Source organism: Betta splendens, chromosome 2 (assembly GCF_900634795.4).
Source record: "Betta splendens chromosome 2, fBetSpl5.4, whole genome shotgun sequence".
NCBI lineage: Eukaryota > Metazoa > Chordata > Actinopteri > Anabantiformes > Osphronemidae > Betta > Betta splendens.
In genome coordinates, this window is record NC_040882.2 from 16,635,030 (window position 1) to 16,659,275 (window position 24,246).

The following is a 24,246-nucleotide window of genomic DNA, read 5'->3' on the forward strand; positions in this document are numbered from 1 at the left end:
CATGAGCCCATCACAAGCCGAATGTCCCAGCTTCGCCGTAGGGGTCAGGCCACGAATGCGTCGCGGGGTCGCAGCCAGTTCAAACACGCTTCTAACAGCAGAGGGACAGAGGCAACACAACACTATGGAAGGTCACAGCAAAACGCTGGTGACGCACAACACCGTGACCTAAGACAACGCAGGAGCACAGCGACAGACGTGACTTAAGGGAACTCATATGTGAGGTTTGTGGGGGAGTATATTGAAACACAATGTACCTGATGATCTGTGTTAACTCTGGGGTTTCCGAGTCCACGGCACACGTGTAAGTGTGGGGGGTGTCGGTGTAACGGCGTGAGGGACTCAGGAGACGGATCCTGAGCGGAGCAGACAGCTGCATGCGTGTAATGCAAAAGTATCAACTCACAAAGCTCGACCGCTCAACTCCAGTGAATGGGACCTTCAGTCAAATAGTTTACAAATGACCGACTGAGACTACGTTATTAAAAAGGGAAGCATTGTTGTCCTGTTAATGGTTACAAGCCTCGGCCAAAGGCCTTCAGACATGCAGACGTTCAAATTCGGCACTCAAAGAAATGAAAAACAAAATGAATTAAAGGGTGAAACTGAGCTTATTTAATAACTAACAAAAACTAAAGGTTTAATAAACATTTACTGAGCACAGTGGACGGTTCTGGAACAGCTGTTGGACCAGGTGTGACGTCAGGACCACAGCTTTTGTTTACATCTTCCTGCATTTGCGCCCACACCGCAGAGAATCGACTCGAACCCGCACCTCGGCCTGCACCCGCACGCCTCGCGCGCACCCGCATGCGGGACCGAAGCGGCTGCAGCTGCGTGACTTTTGACTTTCATGACTGCACGTGACGCGATCAGCCAGGTGCGCGGAGATGTGCGTCTCCCGCGCCTGTGTGTGTGTGTGTGTGTTTTCATCCAGAAGTCCAGACTCGCCACGTCACGCGCAGTCGGAGCCGCAGACAGGTAACGCTGCCGTGGACCTCGCTGCTACCGCGCGTGTGCGGACGTGACTCGTGCAGTGAAACTGACAAGAACGAATCCCCACTAAATATAAATACAGCGCATCGATGAACGCCCACGCAGACATTCTTCACACCGAGGCTCCAGTCTGCAGCGCAGGCCTGAGATGGAGGCGTGACACGCGGAGGCGGATGAAAGCGCGCGAGATTCTTCTCTTTTTTTTGCTGGCAATAAATGGGGGAACTGGATGACTTCCAGGTTTTCTTGTGTCAGACCACCCACGCAGAGCGACCGGGGACGAACACGCACGGCCCCGTTCTTCGTTCGCCGCACTTGAACACTGACCACGGTGCAGACACGTTCATAACGGTGAGCGACTGCGCAGCATCGTGCGAGTCATTAGTTCTACCTCCACTACAAACACGCTGAGGCCGCTCATCAGCTTCACCTCCAGGGCGGAGCCAACGCGTCGGCGGCTAAATCCGAAGTGCGTCACTCTGTCAGTGTTCGCGATGAGAGAAAAACAGACGGCGCTCGGATCGGGATCTTTGCGGTGACGCCGCTCCCACAATGTGGGTTACTCGTACTGACAGACACTTTCTTCCTTTGTACCACGGGACTCACGTGTCAAACTTGTAAACTAAATTCCACGACACCTAATTTACTAGTTTTTTTCTGGATGGTGAGAACCCAACCGGGCACATGCGCACTAGGCTTCAGCGGGTTTTGCCTCACAGTGAGCGTGTGATTATTTGCACATGACAATAAACTAATTTCAGTACAAATGTTTTCATACTGATCAACTCCACATTAGTCCCCCTGTGTTTTATTTTATTATTTGTCCGTCAATTGTATCATAATCTTATTATTTGCTGCTTTATTTATATTCAAGAGACAAGAGAGAAAGAGAGAGAATAAAAGAGAGAGAGAATAGAATAAAAAATGGCGCATCATGAGAAAACTTTGAATTGAGGATGTGGAACACGTGTTTTTCACCTGCTGTTCACCTGTAGGAGTCATCGTGCACGATCACAGGAGAAACTGATGCAGTGTTTAATTAGCTTCCTGCGCCTTCATCACTGTGCAGCAGTGTTTTTCATATTCCCACTAGAGGGCAACAAAGTCAGGCCAAAATCATTTACTATATGAGAAGTTCTCACCCACGAGCCTCTCAGCTCCCAATCGGGCGAGGGGGGACTCACGAGTCCATCACGGGGCGCACACAGACAACCAGCCACACTCATGGGCTACTTAGATTGTTCTTGGACTGGTGACACAGGGAGAACATGCAAACTCCACAGAAAGTCACCCAGACGACGCTGGAAGTGAATCCAGGCGTCAGAAACCCAGTGAGCAGACTGGGTGGCCATTAACTGGTTGGTGGCTGGAAGACGGACTCCTTGGACGTCTTCAGAAAAAGGCTTCCAGGGTAAACCCTGCATGTTGCTATGACAACCCGCCCCCCAATTAGAAAAGCCAGAAGAGATAATCAACATTATGAAGATAAGGACAAAAACTGCAGCAAGAAGGTTTATGCAAAAGCAACTTAGTAAGTCATCTGTACATCATACAGAATATTTATTGTATGTCCTCAAAATACACAAGAAACCATAAGACAGAACACAGGGCAAAAAAAACAACCCTTAAAGGTCATTTGGAAATGGTCGCCATCACACTGGCAAGTGTGTGTGTGTGTGTGTGTGTGTGTGTGTGTGTGTGTGTGTGTGTGTGTGTGTGTGTGTGTGTGTGTGTGTGTCTGTCTGTTTTTAAACACATCAAGCGAAGGCATTCGCCGTGGAAAATTAACTGAGCTTTGATTTACCAACTCAAACTCCAAAAATAAATATTTTCTCCTACACTCGTTAAAGAGGACCTGGCAACCATCCCACCCCCACCCCGTCAGATTTACCCCCAAACATTTCACAAATGCAGAACACATGAGCTGCTCCTTTACTCATCCGTTTGGTCTGTACAAATTAATTCCCCCAAGAATTAACAGATTTAAATCAACTTCCGCAGATCAAGTATGATTCGAGCGTGTACCATTGGTCCTGCAACAGAAAACAAAGCCTTCTTCTGCTGCACGCAGTGAGCAGATGGACAGGACCTGCTGCTGCAGCACATTACTCCTGGATGTGTTTTTTTTTCCTTTATGCGTTTTCACTCATGAGAACATTCACCTCAGCGGCTTGTGCTTGGCTCACTCCAGGAGCCACTCATCTCTCATGCTATACAGTGTCAAAACCTGGGAAGAAAAAGCTGCCACGTTCCGTTGCATGTGAAGGCGCACACGAAGCCACTCGGCGTCTCTGCCGTGAGCTTCTTCACACATTTCAAGCGGCCGCGTGCGAGACGGATTTTGCATTTATAGAAAAACATGACAGTTCCAGTGCAAATCGCAGCTGGTCACATCTGAAACAATGATGCCAACAGCTGCAGCTGGCCAGAGCAGTGGAGGCGCCGCACGTCGGTAGGCTGTGTGTCGCAAACCGCTCGTTGGCAAAGACGAGCATCCAAAAACTAAAATACAGCTCGATTCGTCACAGGGCCAGAACTGATTCAGTCCACACAGTCCAGTATTGCTTTCTGAACCACTACACATCGACTTTGATTGCTAATTCATAAAAACAGAGTTGCTGAGGTTTTCTTTTGCATAGTTTTCATCTTTAGAAGCAGTATTTACTACAACAATACAGTGAAAACCAATTCATGACAAATCGGAAACTAATCGGTGTCACCCTCTTCCTTGTGGCAGATTTTTGTTCCTACTAAAATGATGTTGCTGAATGTGTCACAGCATCAAATATGTCTGTGTGAAGTGCTTCAACAAAGTCTGAATTTGCCTGTTCATTTCTTTTTAAACCATTTCCTATGCACACATACACACATCTGCAAATTAAATTCAATAAATAAGACTCACAATGTTGTAAAGGCAAAGCTGACCATGCGTTTGTCACAATGAATAACAAATCAAGGAACATACATGGTAACAGTTTGCACATTCATAAAGAGCAGCGGCAGCGCCGCCTCCCACGTTGTGAAGAAATCAAGTGAAGTTTTCAAGGCTTTCAGGGTGACGTCCTGATCGACAGGGCTCATCCCCGTGACTCCTGGCCCGGGTTTCTGCAGCTGGACCAGCTCTGCGTTTCGCAAAAGCCCGGCCCAACCCACAGCAGGCCGGACGCGCAGCAACTGGAGGCAGCCACAGTGGGGCCGTCGCTTGCGTCCAAAGTTCTAGTTTAGTCATGAAAAAAGTACCGCGCAGAGACAGAGCCTCAGGAGAGTCCAGAGGTGTCCAGGTAACTCTGGAGCTTCCTTACTGTACTTCTGTCCAAGGAGCAAAGGTCGAAGTCAAAAGTAGTGTTGGTGATGTGGAAGTGTCCCGTCTCCTCGATGAGGTTGACGATCTGCAAAGCAGAAGGTTCCGTGGGTGAGCACAGGAAGGGTTGACAGAGTATTAACAGTGTATTAGTGCTGTATTAAACGTGTACAAACAGCAGTGTATTAAGAGGATTAGCAGCTTATTAACAGTATTAGCGGCATATTAACAGGCCTTCACAAGAAGGAGCAAATATGAGGTGTGCCTACGTTGAAAGGTGAACAAGTGATTACAGTGAGCGCTCCAAATAAACAGTAGCTCCACCACTGATCCGATGCAAAACCCCTGAATGACAGCACTGTCCCATCAGAGAATTTGGGTGTAATCAAATGTTGTGGTGAAGCCCGTAACAGTAAAGGAAAAGGTGAGCCGGTTATTTGTCAGTGGATCCTTCTCTCAGCAAAACTTTTAGCTCACTCTTCAAACAATGTTAAGACTGATTGGTTAAACAGTTGTTTCTAGTGTCCGATAAATAAACTAGTTCAGGCGGCTTTGTGCTATTTGTTTGTTTGTTTATTTGTATAAATGGCAGCGTTTTTATGACCAGCCGCCTGACTGTACAACCACTGATCCTACGTGGAAAGAACCACAGATCACCGTAGTAACAGGGCAGGTCCACGTCACATGCGCAGGCGTCACCTCTCTCTGATTTCACTGTCGTGCTGCGTTCTAGGTTTTTTTCTTTTCCTTGTTGAAACGACTGGAGAGTCCCACTGTCTGACGACGAGCCCTCAGCATTACAGTTGTGCGAGCGCCAATATACAGTCACACTGAACACTGTGCAGAGAGGCTGTGACTTAATCATTTCCATCTCTTGTAACAGAAAGTGGAGCCAGTTGGTGAACTCTGCTAGATTAGCTTGATTGCTGGCGAGGCCGTTTTGGATGGGATTTCATCGTTTCTCAGAGCCAGACGTCTTGTTAGGAGAGCGAGGCAGAACTTGGCAGCCGCTGCCTGGAAGATCCATTAATGCCGTCATATGATAGGCCTCGAGAATATAAGCAAAAAACATCAAGTCTCTTAGGTGGAGGGAGGTTAACCAAATAATTCATAGCTTCCAGATGAAGCTACAGATTACGGAGGATCTGTAACACGTCGCAGCTCTTCCTTTGATCCAGCGCTACAGTCCGGGTGACCGACCGTGTATTGATGATCAGTCAAAACCCAACGCATATGTCTTTATCTGTAAACGGTGGACTTTGGGATACAAAAAAAACATCAACTGGGGGTGAAGGTCGAAGGTTACACAAATGTGACCAACACTCTGACCTTTGCTTAGCATGAAAGCTGCCGATCACGGCACACCAACATTGCTTAGTGTTCTTCGTGAAATCTTTACACAAAGCAAAAATTGGAAATGAAATGAAAATGAAAAATACTACACTGAAATCAGGCAACTTAGGCTAAAACATTAATCAGTCAGTCACATATAAAGAAAGACACACCGAAAGGTTCTCTGCAATGACATGTTCAGTGTAACTCACTTAAGTAGTGGCTAATTATTACCCTAGATACACTTGACTCAGTCATGTTCAACCCACAAAACTCAAGTAATTTTTCTGAGTTCGTAGAGACGAGGACAGACATGACATAACTCAATATTTGGGCTATTTTTCAGTAGACCTATTCCCTCTAATCAGAGGCAAAGAAACCAGGTCCAAGCATCAGACGACTGCAGTGCAGCTACAAAGCATGTGTGAATTCATAGGAACAAGCATGAGCGCCAACAGAAACACTTCACGGATATTTAAATGTCTTTACACCCACTTGTATTTGCCTGAGGTTTGTTCAGTGTATATATGTTCAGTGTCGGAAACGGTGGAACTATCTGGCAGCAGCAGCAGCAGCAGCTCACCTGTTGCAGTATGTGACCTTCTCTTAGTGTCATCAGTCGTTTGTGCAGTTCCACCAGCTCGTCCAGGTAAGCCTGTAACAAGGGCAGCGTGGCGTCAGCTTAATGAGCACAGACAGCGATTTTAGAGACTATTAAATGGTCTGAAGCCGAAATCAAACTGTTCCATGGTGCGTGTCAAACGGTTAGCTCATGAATGTCCCAAGGCCCTAATTCAGGAGCAACAACTGCTCTGATTTACTGACAAGGTATAAAACACCTCAACGTGCAGAATCTGAACAACACACATGCATTGTTGATTGTGTTGTACTGGAGAAGGCCTTGTTTACCTTATCACAGTCAAGGTTTTTGTTCTTGTCCTGCTTGCTCTGCTTAGTGGGACTTTTCACTTCCAGTATCTGAGGACACAGTAATCAGAGTCACTGTGTGCGATTGGCAGGGATTTGAGGTGAACATCCCGTTGGTGCAATATATGAAACAGACAAAACACATAATATGCACTTACCTGGCTGTTAGTAGTCTTTAACAAAGGCGGGGCCTCGTTGCGGGAGGGAGGCGAGGGTGAGGAGCTGTCACTCTCACTGCCGTCACTTAAACTGACTCTAGGGAGGCAGTGAAATGACAAAGAACCAATACTTTAAAAAGGACATGAGTTCCTTAGTTCCATTAGGTTTTCAGCAATTGTAGATGTAGAGGTTGCTGCGAGCTGCTGTGTGCTAACCTGCGTTGGTGGTGCGTGTGTGTGGGCCGCTCCACGTCCGAGTCCATGTCGTTGTCATCGTCGTCCTCTGAATCCTCATCGTTGTCGTCAGAATGCAGATCCTGCATCACTGACTGCAACGGGCCCAGCACTGTGCGGGAGACACAAGCACAGTGGAATGAAGGCGCGCTGTAAACGGACTTACGCTCAGGTGAAAGTGTGTCAAGCTTGGGGGTTCATGCTGCGTGCTGGAGGTGAGGGGATGGTCCAGTGGAGGCTGCAGGGTAGGAACCTGGTTTGATGTCACCAGAGCAGGCAATCCAAAAAGACAAACCAAGTAAAGCAGAAATCAGTCCATCTGTCATTAACGTATGATTTTTACTCGTTGCTTGTAGAATACTGGGAGAAATTTACAATGGAGCTTTTAAAAACAGCTCTAATTTCAATAAATAAACTACATAAATGAGTAAAATCCCTCACCCAGTGGAGCAGTGTGGCTCCTTCATGTGTTTAATAATACAAAGGCAATTTGAATTAATAGGGTATTTGGACAGGGAGCAAGAGGAGGGCATGTTACATGTGTATCAGTAGTGATGGGTGCTCTGGAGGCGGGTGCACATCTGTGATTAAACACTCAATATTATCCAAGGGGCCGAGGAAGAAGCATGAGTCTTTATGCAAATTTACACGAGCATTAAACAAATATTTTCCATGCAGAGCTGTGACGGGGAGGTGGGGGGGGGGGCGCACAGGTCTCAGTGGCACCGTTACCTGTGTGGGTGGTGGCAGGAATAGCCACCCTTTTCCTGATGATGAAGTCCACCACTGCATGTACAGAGAATTGCAAAACACACAAGCAGAGGTCACCTTTCACAGAAGAAACCCCAGAACAAACCAAACTGTACATCCGACACCAACGCACTACTGTTAGCCTTCCTGGTCTTCAAACTGCATTTTAAAAGATATTTCTATTTCTTTGTTCACAGTTTGAGGTGGTATATTCATTCTGTGTGTCTATGGTTTGCTCAACAGTTTCAAACATTTATTATTTTGCTCTAAATAAGGTTGGGGAAAAAAGGGGCTCTATTTTTATGAATGGCAATAAAAATAATTACATATAATTAGTTTAGCAGTTATATTTGAAGTACTGTAACATAACTTTTTTCTCAGAGGGAATGTTTGGTTTTAAAGAAAATGCATTTTGTAAGATCACCACATTAACAAAACGGTCAGAATCCATTATTGACTGAACAGAGGGTTCAACTGTATAATGTTTATGTTCTAGAAAATTACCTTGTCGTTTGTGGTGTGCAGAAGCAAAGCCTGAACTGGAACTGGAACTGGCTGGACTGGGCTGTTCAGACTGGAAGGAAGAAGAGAAACATGAGAAACAGAACAACTCGACAGAGAGCTGTGAAGGAAAAGGTCACCAGGAGCGTTTGGACAGGACTTCTAATATACAGTAGCATGAACACCTCGCTATGCAAAGCCCTCATCAGCAGTAGGAAAACGATCGATCCTGATTACACAAGCTTGACTGAAGCATAGTGGAAATAGAATCATAGTGCAGATTTAAAATTGCATGTTAAACCCTGAACATCAAAGACCTACAAACAACCAACCACTGAGGCAGGCTGAAGTAAAACCATGGAATTTATATTTGGTGATATGCTGCAGGAGTGACAGTTAGGCTAATTAGGCTGCTTACATCAATTGTGTGTCTGACATCATTCTTTGCAAAACACTGATATGGACCCTGCTGGTTCATTGGTTGGCATCATTCTTAAACTGCTCCCTTAATCCCAGTCAGCCCCAAACTACAGTGAGAGGAATGTTAGTACCTATTTCTTAAATTCCAAGTCTTCCTGTACGACTTTGTCCACTCCTCACCTCACTAGAGGATTAGCTTGTTTTTTAACAACGAAGATAAAGGGGGGGGGGGGGGGGGGGGGGGGTTCCTTGTAAACGGCTCTCAAGGTTGTGCAAAAGCATTTTAATTGGGTTAAGGTCTGGATGTTGACCAGATCATTCCAAAACTGAGATACCTTTAATTTCCAGCTATTGTAAAAACAAACAATTAACCCAGTGAGAACTGTGGGATCTAGGGTTCAGTTTTGCGATTTTCCAAAACCATCTAATGACCATCCAGTGGAAAAACTTGCAGAAGATCGGCTAGGAATCAAGTTGCACGCATCAGCCCTTGTCTGTGGAAACAATAAGCAGTTATTTAACAAAAGCATGTGAAATTGCTATTTTTTTTTAAATGAAGTCAGATACTAAATCTTTGGTATATGCTAAAATTACTGGTAATCTGAAACTGCATTGTTTACAGAAGGCTTTAGCTGGCTTATGGTTTTAACAGACATTAGTTGTAGTGCAGTTGTTAAAGGTTGTGAGGTGGGAAATTAGTTAAGGTCATTGCAGAGCAACCGGGCCAAAATAGTTTAACTACACAGAGGTGCCAAGACCATGTACTGCCAGAGCCACAGGTCTACAGCAAACCCCACAAAACATTAGATGACACACGTGTCGAAAATGGAAACACAAAAGGAAGTGTGTGTGTGTGTGTGTGTGTGTGTGTGTGAGTTGGGGGGGGGGGGGGGGGGGGGGGGGGGTGTACTGATTGAAAAACTCCCTTAGAAGTAGTTAGTATATTTGAATAAATCATAATTCTTTTATGAATGATATCATGCTAATTATATCATTATAATTTAATTAAACAGTCAGTGCTCTGCAGTGATCCTAGGTGTGCACAGGTGTGAACGGGCAGAGGCCCCAATGCGCCACATTCGTGACATTTGAACCGCGCTGCACGTTCGCCTTGTCTGTGCTCAGGGCCCAGTTGCTGTCAGCTAGCGGTGATACTGTGCTTAGAGATACTTTTGCTTTTAAATACTTCATCTTTTGAAAGACAACATCAGAGATAACTAAGTCATGTTACTTATTAAAACATTCAATGTCAGCCACAATTAACTAACAAAATGAAAATGAAGTCCATCCCATTGGCCCAAGTTTAAAAAGAATGACACACCAACACACCACACCAACACTTCCTCTGTATCTCAAAGGAAGCACAGGCTTCCTCCAATAACCTCGTTTATCTTAGAAATTAGCCCAGCAAACAATACGACCCATGATGTCATGTGTGCTCCTATGACAGAAAACAGAACCGCGCAATTCATGAATGTATCAGTTTTAGGAAATTGTTTATTAGGCAGAAATCTCCTGCTCACACTGCAGCAATCAAAGCCGATGCACTGTGCTTTCTCCTTTTGCTTATCAAAACGTACCGCAATTACTCATAGGATGTGAGACATGGAGACATGTGTCTGATAAATAGACAAAAAAGATAAAAAGGTAAAACGTATAGTCTTCAGAAATAGTTTTTCTAAATATTACATCTTCATTGTTATGAACTATATAACATAGAAAAATACAATCATTTGTTGCTCATTGCGTTACCTCAAAACAGGTTTGAAATATTTGCACAGTTCATCACGTTAATTGCACCAAAGGTGCAATGTCAGTGCTCAGGGGATGGAAGTGCTCACAGTAGCAGACTTGGCTGCAGATGAAATAGATGCATCCAAATAATAAGATGTGAATTTCTGAGTGATTTTTGATTTGTAGCAGCTCTGAAGACCCCTGACAGTGAAAACAACGTCCTGCTGTTCCTCTTTGTTCAAAGCGCTGCAGTTTGGTATAACAAGATGTGTCTAATTGAAATTCCTTTGTGTAGTAAAAATCCAATTATTCTAGAAGTTGACAAAAAGTCAAAATCAGCAACTAAGGAAGTGCAACATTGTCGACCCGCTAGAGTTTTTAAATACGAGCAGCGTGTCATTCACAGTAGTGTCATCTATGATTGGTTAAAAACAAATACTGGTGAGACTTAGATTTACATCTGTTTAAATTAAACAAATCAACTCCACTTTAATTTTGTAGGTATCATAAAAAGGTAACAAACCTGCAACACAAAATGCAATAAATTGCAATTCTTACACTACACTTACTCTCACTAAGTTAAAACTGGTGTACCAAATCTTTCTAAGCTTTTTAAAGCTGCGCCACCTTATTTATACATACAGTTTTCTGTCTCTTTTAACATATCCATAATATACTACAGTACATGCAGTACATGAAGTGACTGCTTGCCTCTAGCGGCTGCATTTTGTTTTCACAATATAAAATAATACAGTTTGGATAAAATGGGATTCATTCTAAACTCAATCTTTAAAGAACTGAAAGTACAGTTTTAAAGTGTTATAAACAGAGGTTGGCCATTTCTTAAAAAAAACAAGCCGGGAGGGAGTGTTTTGTAGTTTGCTTTCCCTGCAAGAATAATTTGAAATTACTGCTTTTGGTGTTAATCAGATATAAACAACTGATGACAGTTGCACTGAGAATATAAATTTTCATTGTTGTGGTTATTTCCTTATTATGAATTGTAATTTAATTTATATTATGCAAGGACTGATGACATACATAATAATTTAAATATGAATTTAATTACATAATCCTGACATCGTTCTGGAGATTGTGTTTCCAAGGTAAATAAATGCATACAAACAATTCATGACTCTTTCTTGTTGTTCCTTGTTTTTTTTTTGGTCAGACTTTGATATTTTTAGTGGAACCAAGCAAAGCAACATGTAAAGCCATGTTGAATCGGTCTAAAAGATGCACAAAAAGCACTTTGATTGCATAAAAAAACAGAAATGTATAAGTCTGCTGCTGCTACAGCACTGCCCAAGGAAACAAAGCTGAGAGAAGACCTCTCCAGAAGACATGAGAGAAACAAAAGGCAAAATGCCTTCAATGGCTGTTGCCTCGTGCCAACAAACACTACACAGCTGGTGTGTTGGTTTATGGGACACCTTCTTCAGCCTGCTGTAAATCTTTACACCCCTCCTTTTAAAGGCTTTTTTGTCCTGCTTTACCGAAAGTCACCAAAGCAGCTCACTTCAAAGACGATAAATTGTCTGTATGTGCAGTTTACTGGAGAGCGAAAAGAAATGCCAACAAACAAAAACAACCTCACCAAGACTATCTGGTTTCCAGTGGGAACGGTGCAAACAAAACTCTGACACTGTAGATGCCCACAAGCGACACGTTTGTAGAATGAATGTACTTTAACCCTACTTTAAACTCCTCACGCATTGGTTTTGTAAGTAAAGGGGTTTTACCAACTATTTCCTTTTAAAATAGTACATGTGAACTGTAAAAGGCATATCATGTCATTATGAGGCCTTTAAATTTTGTAAGGCTTTGTATAAAACAGCTGATGTGTTCAAATTTACAAATTTGTTTTGTTGGCTCACATTCAGAAACCACCAATATACACACAGTTTACTTCTTGCAGATTCTTTAGATATGTGTGCAAGTTTACTGTTAATGAGTAACTATAGGTTTGGAAAAATAGTAGTGAATCTTTAAAGCCAGAGAATCAAACAAATAACTTTACAATCATAGCAACTTTCAGATCTAATATGAAAAATATTAGCAACCTTTTTGTGCGGTGTACCACTCATTTAGTCTAAGCCCGCATTCAGCAGCCAAAAGAGCCTCTCTTGCTAACACGCCAGCCTGCTTTCCTTTCATGTCATCACCTATTCCACATTTCCTTCGCTGTGCTGTTTCTGGCCCAGTGCTCAGTGGAAAACACCGAGATCAAACAAGTGGTCACATGAGAAATGAGTGCAGCGCTCTGTCAGCCCCGGCCCTTGGCCACCGGAGTTGCGAGCCTGGGGAGAATCAAACACCTGGCATTTGTCACCCCACATCCTCTTTACAATCGGACAGACCCCTGGTCCCTGTATGAAAAAAACTTAAAAGGCATTTCCAGCATTGCATTGCAGAGCAGTCAAAAACAGATTCTGCTGGTGCAAACTCCCTTGCCTAAACAATTTGCCCCTACAGAGAAATATAGACAAAGACCCAGTTTTACACAAGCATTTGAGAACCGAAATGAAACACCATAGTCTAAAACTTCTCAGAGTACAGGGACTTAGACCTTTTATCTACGAATGCTTAACCTTTTCTTTCAAAAGCTAAAAGGATTAAAGGGAACTCTGTCCTATTCACTGCTGTTTCCCTTTTCTCCTCAGGTGTTGTAAAACCATAAATCTCTCTTGCCCACTATTTGGCTTTAAAATGGCTCTTATTTATGGGACGGTTCTCCACCAAATGTGTGTGGACCAGGCAACCTAGCTGAATGTCAGTCTATTCATAAAAAGAAGCACTGTGGAGGTGAAGATTTTCTTATACTGCTCCTTAAGTGAAGTGATTAAAAAACAGACCATTTCTATTTGAATGCATTTCCAATACAGAATGAAGTTAATGGAAACGGCAGAAAATGCAAAACAACAACAAAAAACAACAACACATCTCGTAACTATACATTCCTACATCCTGTCTGGCCACTTAGACCAAAGCAGCCGGACTCCTACTAGGTTTATTGGTGATCACCTTTTTTTGTAATTCCCCTGCCTAGACCCCTGGTGTCCACTAGACCTCCATTAAAGAAGATTATCTCCTTGTTGGTCATTTGATTTTACAGCCCCTTCCACACCAAGGAAAGGCTGACCACCAACAAACCACAGTCCCCCTTAATGTCGTGAGAGAACGAAAGACATTCTCCTTTCAACTCTGTTCCCACCGAATTGCCCTGAAAAACCTAAATGAGCAAGTAGACTCTAACCAACAGGCCAGAACCTAATTTTGAACAGATTCTTTGAATTTTGACAGCCAGGGAACTGGCTGTGGCACATAAGAACTAGTTCCAGCCTGGCATTCTGCTGGTCTGGAACTAAGGACTACTTTCTCCAACAGCCTGGGCTTCTGCGAAGGTCAACAAAAGCTTTGATGTTAGATAAATGATGGTGACTCACTACTCACAGGAACCATCTAGCATTAGTAGAGAACTAGCACCAGGTTTGTGTTGACCGATGAGGGTGGCTTCTAACACCTCTTTAATAATACCAATCTTGGCTTGTCAAACTTCTTAAAGTTCATGAAGATAAAAAGGATGCTCTACTTACATCTGATTTGGTGGACTGGTCCTCCATATCAGAGTCATTGGGGTCAACCAATTCCTGAAAGGGAGGTAGCGTTGACATCTTTCTTCGTTCAGTCTCACTAGCCTCTGGTTGTAATTTACTTGTTCGCATCTGCAATTTATCCTTTATTAGTTTCTTATTAGAATGAGGATCTGCTCCGGATGTCTGCTTTCCCAGTGAATCCACAAATCCCTTTTTACGTTTTTTGGCAATGGGGTCATCTCTGTCAGGAGTGGGTTGACGCTTATGTAGTACTGATCCGTGGGTCACCCCCTCAGTCCGGTGATCCTTGGACAAAGACTTGGGTTCCTTAAAGCCTAGTTTAGGATTAATATCTCTAAGTGGCTGGTTTTCTTTGGGTTTCCTGGAAGGTTCTTTGGGGGCTTTGCTGGATTCCCAGCCAGAGTCTCTGAAGGCACTTTTGGGCTCTTTTAAGTCTTTTGGAGGTTTATCTTTGTGGTCCTTTGAGGGTTTGTGGAGTTTGGAGAAGCTGCCGCTGCTGTTGGTGCCAATGGTTGTGGCTGTGGTAACAAGTGTGGTTCCACCACCTTTGGAGCCATCCTAGTAGTTAAAACCAACATATTTTAAATTAGTTTAGGAGCTGGAGACTAGAAACTTTAAATCATAAAATATCCCTAAAAATAGAAAGAACAATGACACCGGTGCAAGTCTACCTACAAGAGCTCATTAAGAAAAGAATAAACCCAAGTCATCAAAACTCATGAAAGGAAGATGGATCCTCCACCTAAGACGACATGCATGCCACCCTGAAATTTAGCCCTTTTACGGTATCTGTGAACGGAGGTTCATTCTTCTATGAAAATCGAAAGTGTCTTCTCAGTCCTCATCTTTGAGTTTAAGAAGCAAACCCAGAGCTTATTTAAAACTGTGCTATTCAAAAGGGGTGATAGGGAGGCTTGGGCACATGCACAAGCATTAAAGCGGAGTGAAGGGCAGTGTAGAGAAAGGAGGAAATGCATTCATTCTAACGACAGGGGCCATTTGTCCCTGGGTCTCACCTTTAGCCTCTTGTCAATATTTCATCAACGCTGTAAACCTATTAAAGCTGTCTAGACACTGGGGTGTGTTTACAACTTTGCCCAACTACCTCAAAAACCTTTTATTTTGTCTATCCACTGGTGACCCGGGACCTTAGGATGTAGAGCTGCCAGCTCAATCTAAGATGCAGCATACTTAACTGCAGTAAACCCATTTCCCTTTGAGGGGAGGCTCAACATAAAGCTAGTTTTAGTGCTTTGACAGGACACACACAGCCACTGCAGGAACCAGACACTGAAGCGATCACTGAAGTGACATTTTTAAGACACCGTTCAGCACAATGACACTGGCAGGTGTCATGGGGCTAACCTTGGAATTACTCTAGTCAATCATTGCACTTACTGTACAAAATCTTCAAGTTCTAAGCTTTCATCAGGATTTACCATCAAAAAAAAAAATGGGTCTTTCACTAACACTCTTATACCGAGCCCTGAATAAAAGGAATAAGTATTGGCAACAATTACAGTTTCAAATCTCCACAGGCTTCTTACAGCTGGTTTTGGCCAGTTTATCTCAGTTTTAAAATCTTTTGTCAAATAGTGTTTTCTAAAGCCAGAACATTAATTCCGAACATGTGACGAGAGTGAGCGAGGGAGAGACCGGCAGAGCGTGTGTGACCTCCTGCTCCATAGGTAATTCATCACCTGCGCACACACGCATGCACACGCACAAACACACGCACTGTTTAGACTGGAAACCATTTCCATGTGAAATGGGCCTCTTCTAACCTGCCTCTTAAATGACACCATTTAAGGGACTAAAAATAACACATAATGGAAACAATATGCTACTTCTTTGACGTACATGATTTAGTGCTGCACAAGCAAATCTCACATGTAGCTACAGACTAATCATTGATGTGTTTTTGTGTTCAATCATTTCATCACCTAATGGTTTATGTATAATTAAAAAAGGCAATTAAGAGAAAATAAACACAGCCTCAAAGCTACAGGTTGTCCAACGGCCAGCTACACGTGTTTGAGAAAGTACTCTAAGTGCCTATTGCTGAGCAACCAAAACTAAGTGGGGTTTATGGCCTTAATAATTAGACAGGTTATACATTTTCAGTGCAATTGTACAGAAGAAAGTTCGCCAGACTGCACTTAACACTGACCTTTGACCCGTGGAAGTTCTTGGCCTTCTTTGGGTCAGAGAAGGAAGATGTCAGTGAGTTGTTGGGGAGAGTAGGCAGCTTCAGGTGCTGGCCAAATAGCGAGGTTGATCCTTCCTGCATTACCATCACCTGCCAAAATCAGTGGCATATCAGAGATGTTATGCTCCTCGTATCTCTAGCTGAAACGTCCAGTACCAAAGCTTTGCTGCCGAGCATGTATTTAGATGCAAGCCAAACAGTACATGCGCTTATTTAACATCCCAATACTGAACTAAAGCCCATCAACCTAGTATTACTTAAAAGGTAGCACTGGGTTCTAAGAAGTATGACTGTTTTGTTTTGTTAAGACATGGGCAATGGCATCTACTGTGCCAAGAGCAGCACATACTCAAGGACGTAAAACTGGCTATTTTTGCTGGACTACCCCACAGTCATCACAGAGCTCTAACTAAAGCCAGAATATGCACAGCTGCTTAAGTGTGTCTATACAGAATGCTGAGGTACATGAATAAATGTTTCAGCAAAAATAAATCCATTTATATTATTATACAAGCAGGACTCTAGAGGTGTTCACATTTCATCATTAGATAAGGCTTTAGTGACTCAGAAGTGTCAAGTCTTACCTTTGAGTCTTCTGAACTTCGTTTATTAGGATCTCGTTGCTGGAAATGCCGACAAGAGAGGAGAGAGATTATTATCTACAGGGTTGGAAAAATTTACTGTCAAACCTTGAATAAAAACAAGGTGCATTGAATAAAACTCGAGAGTGTAACTCAAGACCATAGAATAGCCTGTTCCCTAATGACAAAGGAGAAAGTCAGTTGCGACATGCTCTCTATCCACAAATGAGCCCTTTGAGGATAAGAAAGGGGTGAGGGGCAAAGTAAATAGAGAGCACTTTGCTCCAGCCATAAAACCTCCAGACTACAGGAGTCCTCTGCACTGCAACAACTGACTGACAACGCAGAAGCAACTAAAAGTCAGAAACTGTATATTACAAAATGCATCCGTCAAATGACCACATGTGAAAGGTTCAGACAGCAGTGGTCACACAATAACACTGTGGGAGAACAGATAAATAGGTGGTTAGGTTACACCTGCTATACTGTAACAGAATGACATTTGGTGTGTGTCGTCTCTTTTCGCAGAACAACAGCTGCTGGGCCTAAACTTTCAACAAAAAGATCAAAGGAGTACAATGAAAAAGGGTTCAGTATTTGGTTTCTACAGTTGGCTAATTTCATGGAAATACCAAACAGTAACATACTAGTAAAGAGTGTGTATATAGAAATCGCAGGCATTTTATTCATTTGTGGAATCAATCTTTAAATACTGTAAATGTAGTATTTCCTTCTGTTAGTAACATTTGCTAAAACAGCGACAGGAAATTGCTGGTGAAACTGTAAATCAATTTATTCGGGAGCTAAGATATGGCTTGAATATTTGACAAGAAATAGAATATTATTCCTGTAAACCAACGGCTCGCCCTGAACAACTGCTAGCAATGTAGTGTGAGCAAAAAAAACCCTCCAAGGCCATCTTTTTTTCAAGAGTAGAGCTACTGATCCATTGCAGTGACTTTTCCTGTAAAACTAAAAGCAGAAGAGGCCACACACTCAAGTGTGTGTAGCCTCACGAAATGTCACCCCAGCCCCAACCCTGGACTCCTACCCCTCCAGCCTTTAGCAGCTTCCTACGAAACTCTTCCGTTGGGTTGTTGAAGGTGAGCTTCTCACAGCGAAGATGATTGACAGGGGGGTGGCCTTCCAGGTGGAGGAACAAGTCATAATCAAAGCGAACTTTCTTCGGTTCTTCCTGAGGGAAAGCGGTGATCCAGTTGAAAGAAGAAAGAAAATAGCGACTACATAAATTAGGATTTTTAAAATCAGACCAATATTTCTAAAAACTACAAAAATTTATTGAAATTTGAACAAATGTTAGGAACATCTTGGACATGTAGGTGTTACAATTTTGATATGATTATGATCAACAAGATCCAATATCTTTTTTAGCAAAGTACCCCTAGGGAACCTAAGCACATATAATGATGCAAATTCAATTTGGTGAGAAACATGATTAAATGTACTGGTACCTTGTTTTTGAAGTACACTTCAATAGGCAAGATGAAGCCTGCGTATCCAGACTCCTCCACTTTGTATGGTGGATCTTTGCACACTGAAAAGACGAAAAATGTGCAATTAGATACAAGCCCATAACCTTCAACGTGAGCTCCACCAGACTCACTAGTTTACAATTGACTGGTTCTGTACAGTGCACAGCAGCGCACGCATCCAAGCCACATTTGAGTGTATCACTTTGAGGACAGCTGCTCTGATAAAAACACAACCAAGCATTATTATCATTTTAATTTGTATGATTAACATTAAATTGAGCACATTCTGCTGATATTTTGAACAATGAGAACCAGTATCTGAAAACATGCCTGTCGCCTACTAAAGTCTCTGAACACTGAGCTCCTAAACCTGCAGCTCTGTTCTCATGAGACCTCATTAACTTCCATTTCCATCGTATCTGATGGTGTATCAATACAAAAGAAATGTGGCCTAAATTAGAAACGGGCCTTTAAAGCTCATGGATCCAACCAGCTGATGACAAGGTGAAAGCTTTCCCCTAAATCCCACGGGTGTATGATGACAAACAAACTGCTAACACTCGGGTGTGCGTCCCGAGAGGTGAGTGTTAGTCAGCACCAATCTCTGTGGAAAAGACCCAATTATTATGGCGAGACTTGAGTTTTTACAGATAAAAGAGAAACCATAGCTAAGAACTCTTTCAACATTACTTTAAGATCATCAGTGCAATTATGTGAGCCAAATTCTGATCCATCGTGTGTGGTTTTTGAACATCATCTCCAAGTGTAGTATAAATCTGGGGCTCATAATTAACCACTGTCAACAAAGATGTTTCAAGGATTAGTTTGGCACAAAAGCATAATTTGAAAATACTCATCATCATACTTTTGGTCCAATAACCATAAAATGGGGAAATGAAATTCAATGTTTATAATTTATTCATGGTAACATCACTCTAAAAACAGCAATATATGAAAGAGGAGAAATTACACCAAATCAATAAGATCATGCGGCACATTTCTGCTCAACATGCTTTTTTAAAAATACGTCGCCAGTGGCAAACAGTGATGTTTGTTACTGGACGCTGTAGCTATGCCAGTGGTTGCCTTTCTATGACAATAACTTTTTTGATTGATGAATGTCAAGATCAGCACAGGTGTGCAGACCGTGCTTTCTCGTCTTGTAGGAGTTTTGCAATGTTGCGATATGCAAGTGAATTTGTACTGTCCTGGATGTGTTATGAACATAAACATAACTGCTCAGAGCCAGCAAAATACTATGTCAAAATGAAACAGGAGTCATAACATTGGAAACAAGTTTCAGCCGATACGAAAGAAAGACGCTTGACAATCAGCTTTAAAACCATATCTAGTGCCCTATAAAAAGACAAGACGCTAAAATCTAACCCACTGATGCCTTAATGCAGCTGCCAGTTCACAAGATTCTTCTCTTAGGGGGTTAATAATAAAAGCTAAGTCATTATTATAAGGTCAAAAAAAAACAAAACAAGAAAGAAATGTGACAATGCAGACACAGCTCTCTTCTACATTCATTCTGTTAACATTCTGACAGAAATCTGTTGGTTACACTGTATCTAGTCTTATTGTTATCTTAAAAAAATGCTGCCCCTTTTTCAATACACAAATGACTTCAGAGTCTTTGAACAATGGCTTTCCAAGGCTGGATTTTTGTTTTTAATGAAGTTAGAAAGCTCAGTCAAATACTGAATGGGGATTCTTTCCCGTTTGAAACACACACTGCAAGTTCCAGTTTCACTTTGGCTCCCTACAAATTGTCAACTGGCAACTTTGCTCCCAGTAATTGTAGATGTGCTGGGATCATCCTCAGCAATGACCCAGGCCTTTTTATCAGTCCAGACATTATTGTTCTCCTGTTTCCTTTCGAAGCCCCACCCCTTAAAAGGGAGAAGCAGTGATTGATGGCTCGGCTGACTACGTAGAAGTTGACCTCACCGCTGGGGCCAAGCCATCCAAAACCCAATACCATTGAGCAAATATTATGGGTTAGAGTTAATTGTGCAGGCAGGTCAGGTTCAATTACAGCCTGCTAAAAGAGTCCATTCACCACCACACCTTTATAAAAACTGAGGTGGGGAAGATGAGCTGAACCACCTCAGAATGGAAAGAAATATTCACAGTCAAGCTGAATTTTGCCTATTTGAATTGCTAACTATGCAGAAGGTGTTAGATATTTTTAGAGCAGCTACAGGAAACATCACATCAAAAACAGCCCAACAGCGACTGACATTTGAAAGATGATACTATCAATATATATGTCATGTATTCAATGGAAAATTTAGCTCTAGCTGTAAGCAAACCTTACATAGAATGTGGAGTATTTGTATTATTTTGTAATACCCAGTAATAAAAAAGGAGGATACTGCTTCTAGTGTGATGTTAAAACCATCGTCTTACATGTTCAAAGCCAGGCATTTCCTCAGTAACAACTTTTGGTTTGGGTAGGGAACAGACCGAAAACTAACAGTAGTCCAAATGCTGCAGCTTTTTATTTAAGAAAAAATTACTGCTTCTCTCAATCATTTTAAAGGGCATTTTCAACTGTTTGTTGAACATAAGGCACACAAAATCACCTTGGTAACTGAGAATCTGTAATTAATAACCAAGGTTTTCACTGGGTTTTTGAAATAGAAGCTTATTAAAACAGGATGAGACATTATTTCAGGCCATATTACAACGTTAAAGTATAAAGTAATTGGAACATAATTTGGTTTCACACCTTGAGAAGGAATCCTGCATGTGTATTATGTTGTTAAGACAACACTTCACTGTTAAACAACACACTCATCCTGTTCACCATTGTGTAGACCCTAAAATGAAATGTAATTCTTCCCTCATCAAATAACAATTTGGCGGTTTAACGGTTTCAGTTGTGAGAAATGCCTGAAGCTTTATGAAGACACCAGATAAAGTAAAGAAATGCAGCATCTTGGCTGGGGTTCAGTGGTTCAGGTTGAAAAAGCTACTATTATCTGAAGGAGCATCCGAGAGGCAGAGATGCACAAAGCAACCGATGACCTGTAACAGAAACCTTGCCAGTAGTCAGAAGCTTTCAAAGAGGAGCAGGGCTGTATCGTTTATTAACATGACCCTGGTTTGAAGTAAGATGCCAATCACAGAACAATGCCAGTCACTATGTATTTGCCCTTTCTACACAGACTGGTTTGTAATGAGGCCTAAAACAAAAGACTGCAAATAAGAAATTCTTCAGTGAAGGCGAGTGGCTCACACACAGGCTCCTCATGCTCATCGACTTACTGTTAACCTCCTTATCCTAATGGGACTATTCATGGCAGCATCCGTTGCCAGTCATTTGGCAGGCATCTGGACAAGTGTCAACACACAAACCTTCATGCACACAGAACAACAATAATTTTTGCCTAATTTCAATGGGTAAAGAAATTTTTCATACCCAGTCTCTGTATCGAGTACAAATATATGCAGTCAGAAAAGCGAGCAGCTTAGAGAAACACATTCACACCTTCAACTGCAGCAGCGTGGACTATTGTAATAGTCTTATGTGTGGTCTTGTGTGTTAGGTACCATCAGCTCATCCAGAATTCTGCTGCCAGAGTTCTAACAAGAGTCAGAAGAACTGAGCATGCCAGCCTCATGTAGAATACACTTTGAAGTGCTGCTGCTCCGCTAGTTTATAAATCCCTTAACCATTTGGGGCCTAAATACATCTCTGATCTCCCTGATGATTACATACTCAGGAGGGCTCTTAGATCCTTGGGTAGCAGTCTCCTATTAGAACCTTGGGTCAGAACCAAACAGAGGGAAGCTGCTTTCAGCTATGTTGCACACAAATGGAACCACCTTCCCAATAATCATAAATGCGCCTTAACTCTAGCCACGCTTCAGTCTAAGCTGAAAACTCTCCTTGACCTTAACTTTTCGCCCCCCCCATCAGTTGCACTCTCTGCAACCTTAACTTTGAGCTTTTTATGCTTTACTGGGCTGAACTGCTGTACAGTACATTTTATTTTCAGGCCTTTTACAAGGCCTTTTTTCATTTCAGTTAACACACTTTATTCAGTTTCAAAACCTCTTTTCATTTCATGCCTTTTATTTCCTTACGTCTTAATGTTTCTCATGCTGTAACTGTATTTCCTTGCCCATGTAAAGCACTTTGCACCTTGTTATATAAATACAGCTGCCTTACCTTATTATTATGACTAACCCACAACAGACTTGTGTGCACCAAATCTGCAAGTTTGGACCCAGATAAGTTGCCTTTTTTTTATTTTTCAACATTTGTACAATAATGAAGATGTGCAGTTATGTAATCAGCAAAGTGTGTTCATTAACCCAGAATATGTAATTACATATTAGATTGTGCCAAGTTGCTACATCTAGCTTTGGCAGTCTTAACCCATTTGTGAAGTAGTCATCTACAATGTTTATTATTTTTACAGACTGGCTTGCGGTCAGTTAATTTGTGACGTTTATTAATTTTTAGAACAACTGCTGTCTTGTTGGTACGGAGTCATTCCTAACCACTAACAGTCCTGTTAGTGCTCCTATAATGTACAAATCATTATTATGGCAAGAAACAGAACAAACAGTCCCTCATTACTTTAGATAATAAGTGCCAGTCAATCTGAAAACTATTCTTTGGTCTGATGGGTCTAAATATAAAATCTCGGGTTCCAACTACTTTGTCAGAGATGTACAGAGGGTGAACAGATGCTTCCCACTGTGAAGCTTGGAGGAGGTGGTGTGATTGTTTTCTTATTGACACCGTTTGATAAATTATTCAGACACTTGAGCAGACACTTATCCAGCATGGCTACATATTCTGGGCTGTTTAACACAACATGTTGACAACATAGGCATAGGCCAACCTCTGCCAGTCAAAGGTTTGTCACAGACACCACATTCAGTGAACTTTAATGAATGCTTTTAATGATCTTGGCTGTATTCCTAAACTCTTACTGGCAACTAACCTATGGGGAAAAGGGACATTCCACATGAACATGATCTTTAAACACAGCAGAATTTAGCTTAGGTGGACTCTGACTTTCCTACGTGTCAGATGAACGTGTGCATCGCTGCACATTCTGACAACTGTACACAGTGGCCTTCATCTTTTAGAGAAGCATTCTAGTTTTAGCACATTGAGCAGTATTTATTCAATTTTGTGATAAACCAGATTGAGCATTACTGACTAATAATTCAAGTTGTATAATTCAAAAAGGTCCATTCACTATGTGACTCATACACTGTAGGTGATTTAAAAAAAATGAAACTGCTTTGATGTCAGAAAAAACACACATAATACCATTGATATGGTGAATCAAAAGATCAGAACTGACTAATACCACTAAACTCTACTGTACATGGTTTGAGAAAACTAAATTTCACAAACAAGGATAAACAAATGGCTGATTCAGCTTAATTCTGGCTGCTCTTGTCCCCCATCCACAGTCTGAATAGTGTCACTGGATAAGTGAGTCACAGCGAAGATATTTAATTTGAGCAAATCCTCACATTCAGTACTGGTTAATGCCTGGCTAAAAAGTCGCCATGTTGCAAGTCATGTGTTATTAGTCAGCTTTTAAAAGGCCACTAAAATAAAGGGTAATTTTGCCAACACACATTACTTGTGCAGCACTAAAACAATCTGTGCTCTAAATATTATCAAGCTGTAAGAGTAAAAAAAAAAAGAGTGAGTTGATTTTCTAAAGCAAGTGGATGACATCATGTTGTGGCTTTGTGAAATAAAGTAAAAATACATTTTGAAAACTATATGACCTGAATAGTTTTTTTAGCCTGCATATTTTCTGTCTTTAGCCATAAACAAATGCTAAAGAATAAAAAATGGATACGTCAGAATCTTTGACAATACCGTGAACAGAATGTTAGGTAAAAAAAGTTCTTAGTAAATGAGGTCCAACGACACTGTTACCTTAACAATGGGGGACACTAATTGGCCTCTTTATCAAGGCCCATTTGTACTAAACAACATACAT

At 41.9% G+C, this 24,246-nt stretch overlaps 1 protein-coding gene across 2 annotated transcripts in view; it reads right to left on the minus strand.

Moving 5' to 3' along the window:
* Window positions 1-2,524: 2,524 nt before the first annotated feature.
* The window catches only part of mllt3 (MLLT3 super elongation complex subunit), a 33,233-nt gene continuing 11,511 nt past the window's right edge, over window positions 2,525-24,246 (minus strand). The window contains exons 3-14 of one of the 2 annotated variants that reach the window (XM_029136901.3): window positions 18,233-18,315; window positions 17,812-17,955; window positions 16,764-16,802; window positions 16,141-16,269; window positions 13,950-14,528; window positions 8,203-8,272; window positions 7,681-7,734; window positions 6,931-7,060; window positions 6,715-6,811; window positions 6,539-6,607; window positions 6,213-6,284; window positions 2,525-4,385 (exon numbers count right to left, since the gene is read on the minus strand). In XM_029136901.3, coding sequence (XP_028992734.1) covers window positions 4,254-4,385; window positions 6,213-6,284; window positions 6,539-6,607; window positions 6,715-6,811; window positions 6,931-7,060; window positions 7,681-7,734; window positions 8,203-8,272; window positions 13,950-14,528; window positions 16,141-16,269; window positions 16,764-16,802; window positions 17,812-17,955; window positions 18,233-18,315 — 1,598 coding nt within the window. In that variant the 3' untranslated portion in view covers window positions 2,525-4,253. The remainder of the gene's footprint in view (window positions 4,386-6,212; window positions 6,285-6,538; window positions 6,608-6,714; window positions 6,812-6,930; window positions 7,061-7,680; window positions 7,735-8,202; window positions 8,273-13,949; window positions 14,529-16,140; window positions 16,270-16,763; window positions 16,803-17,811; window positions 17,956-18,232; window positions 18,316-24,246) is intronic. The other variant, XM_029136910.3, reaches the window with a different exon arrangement.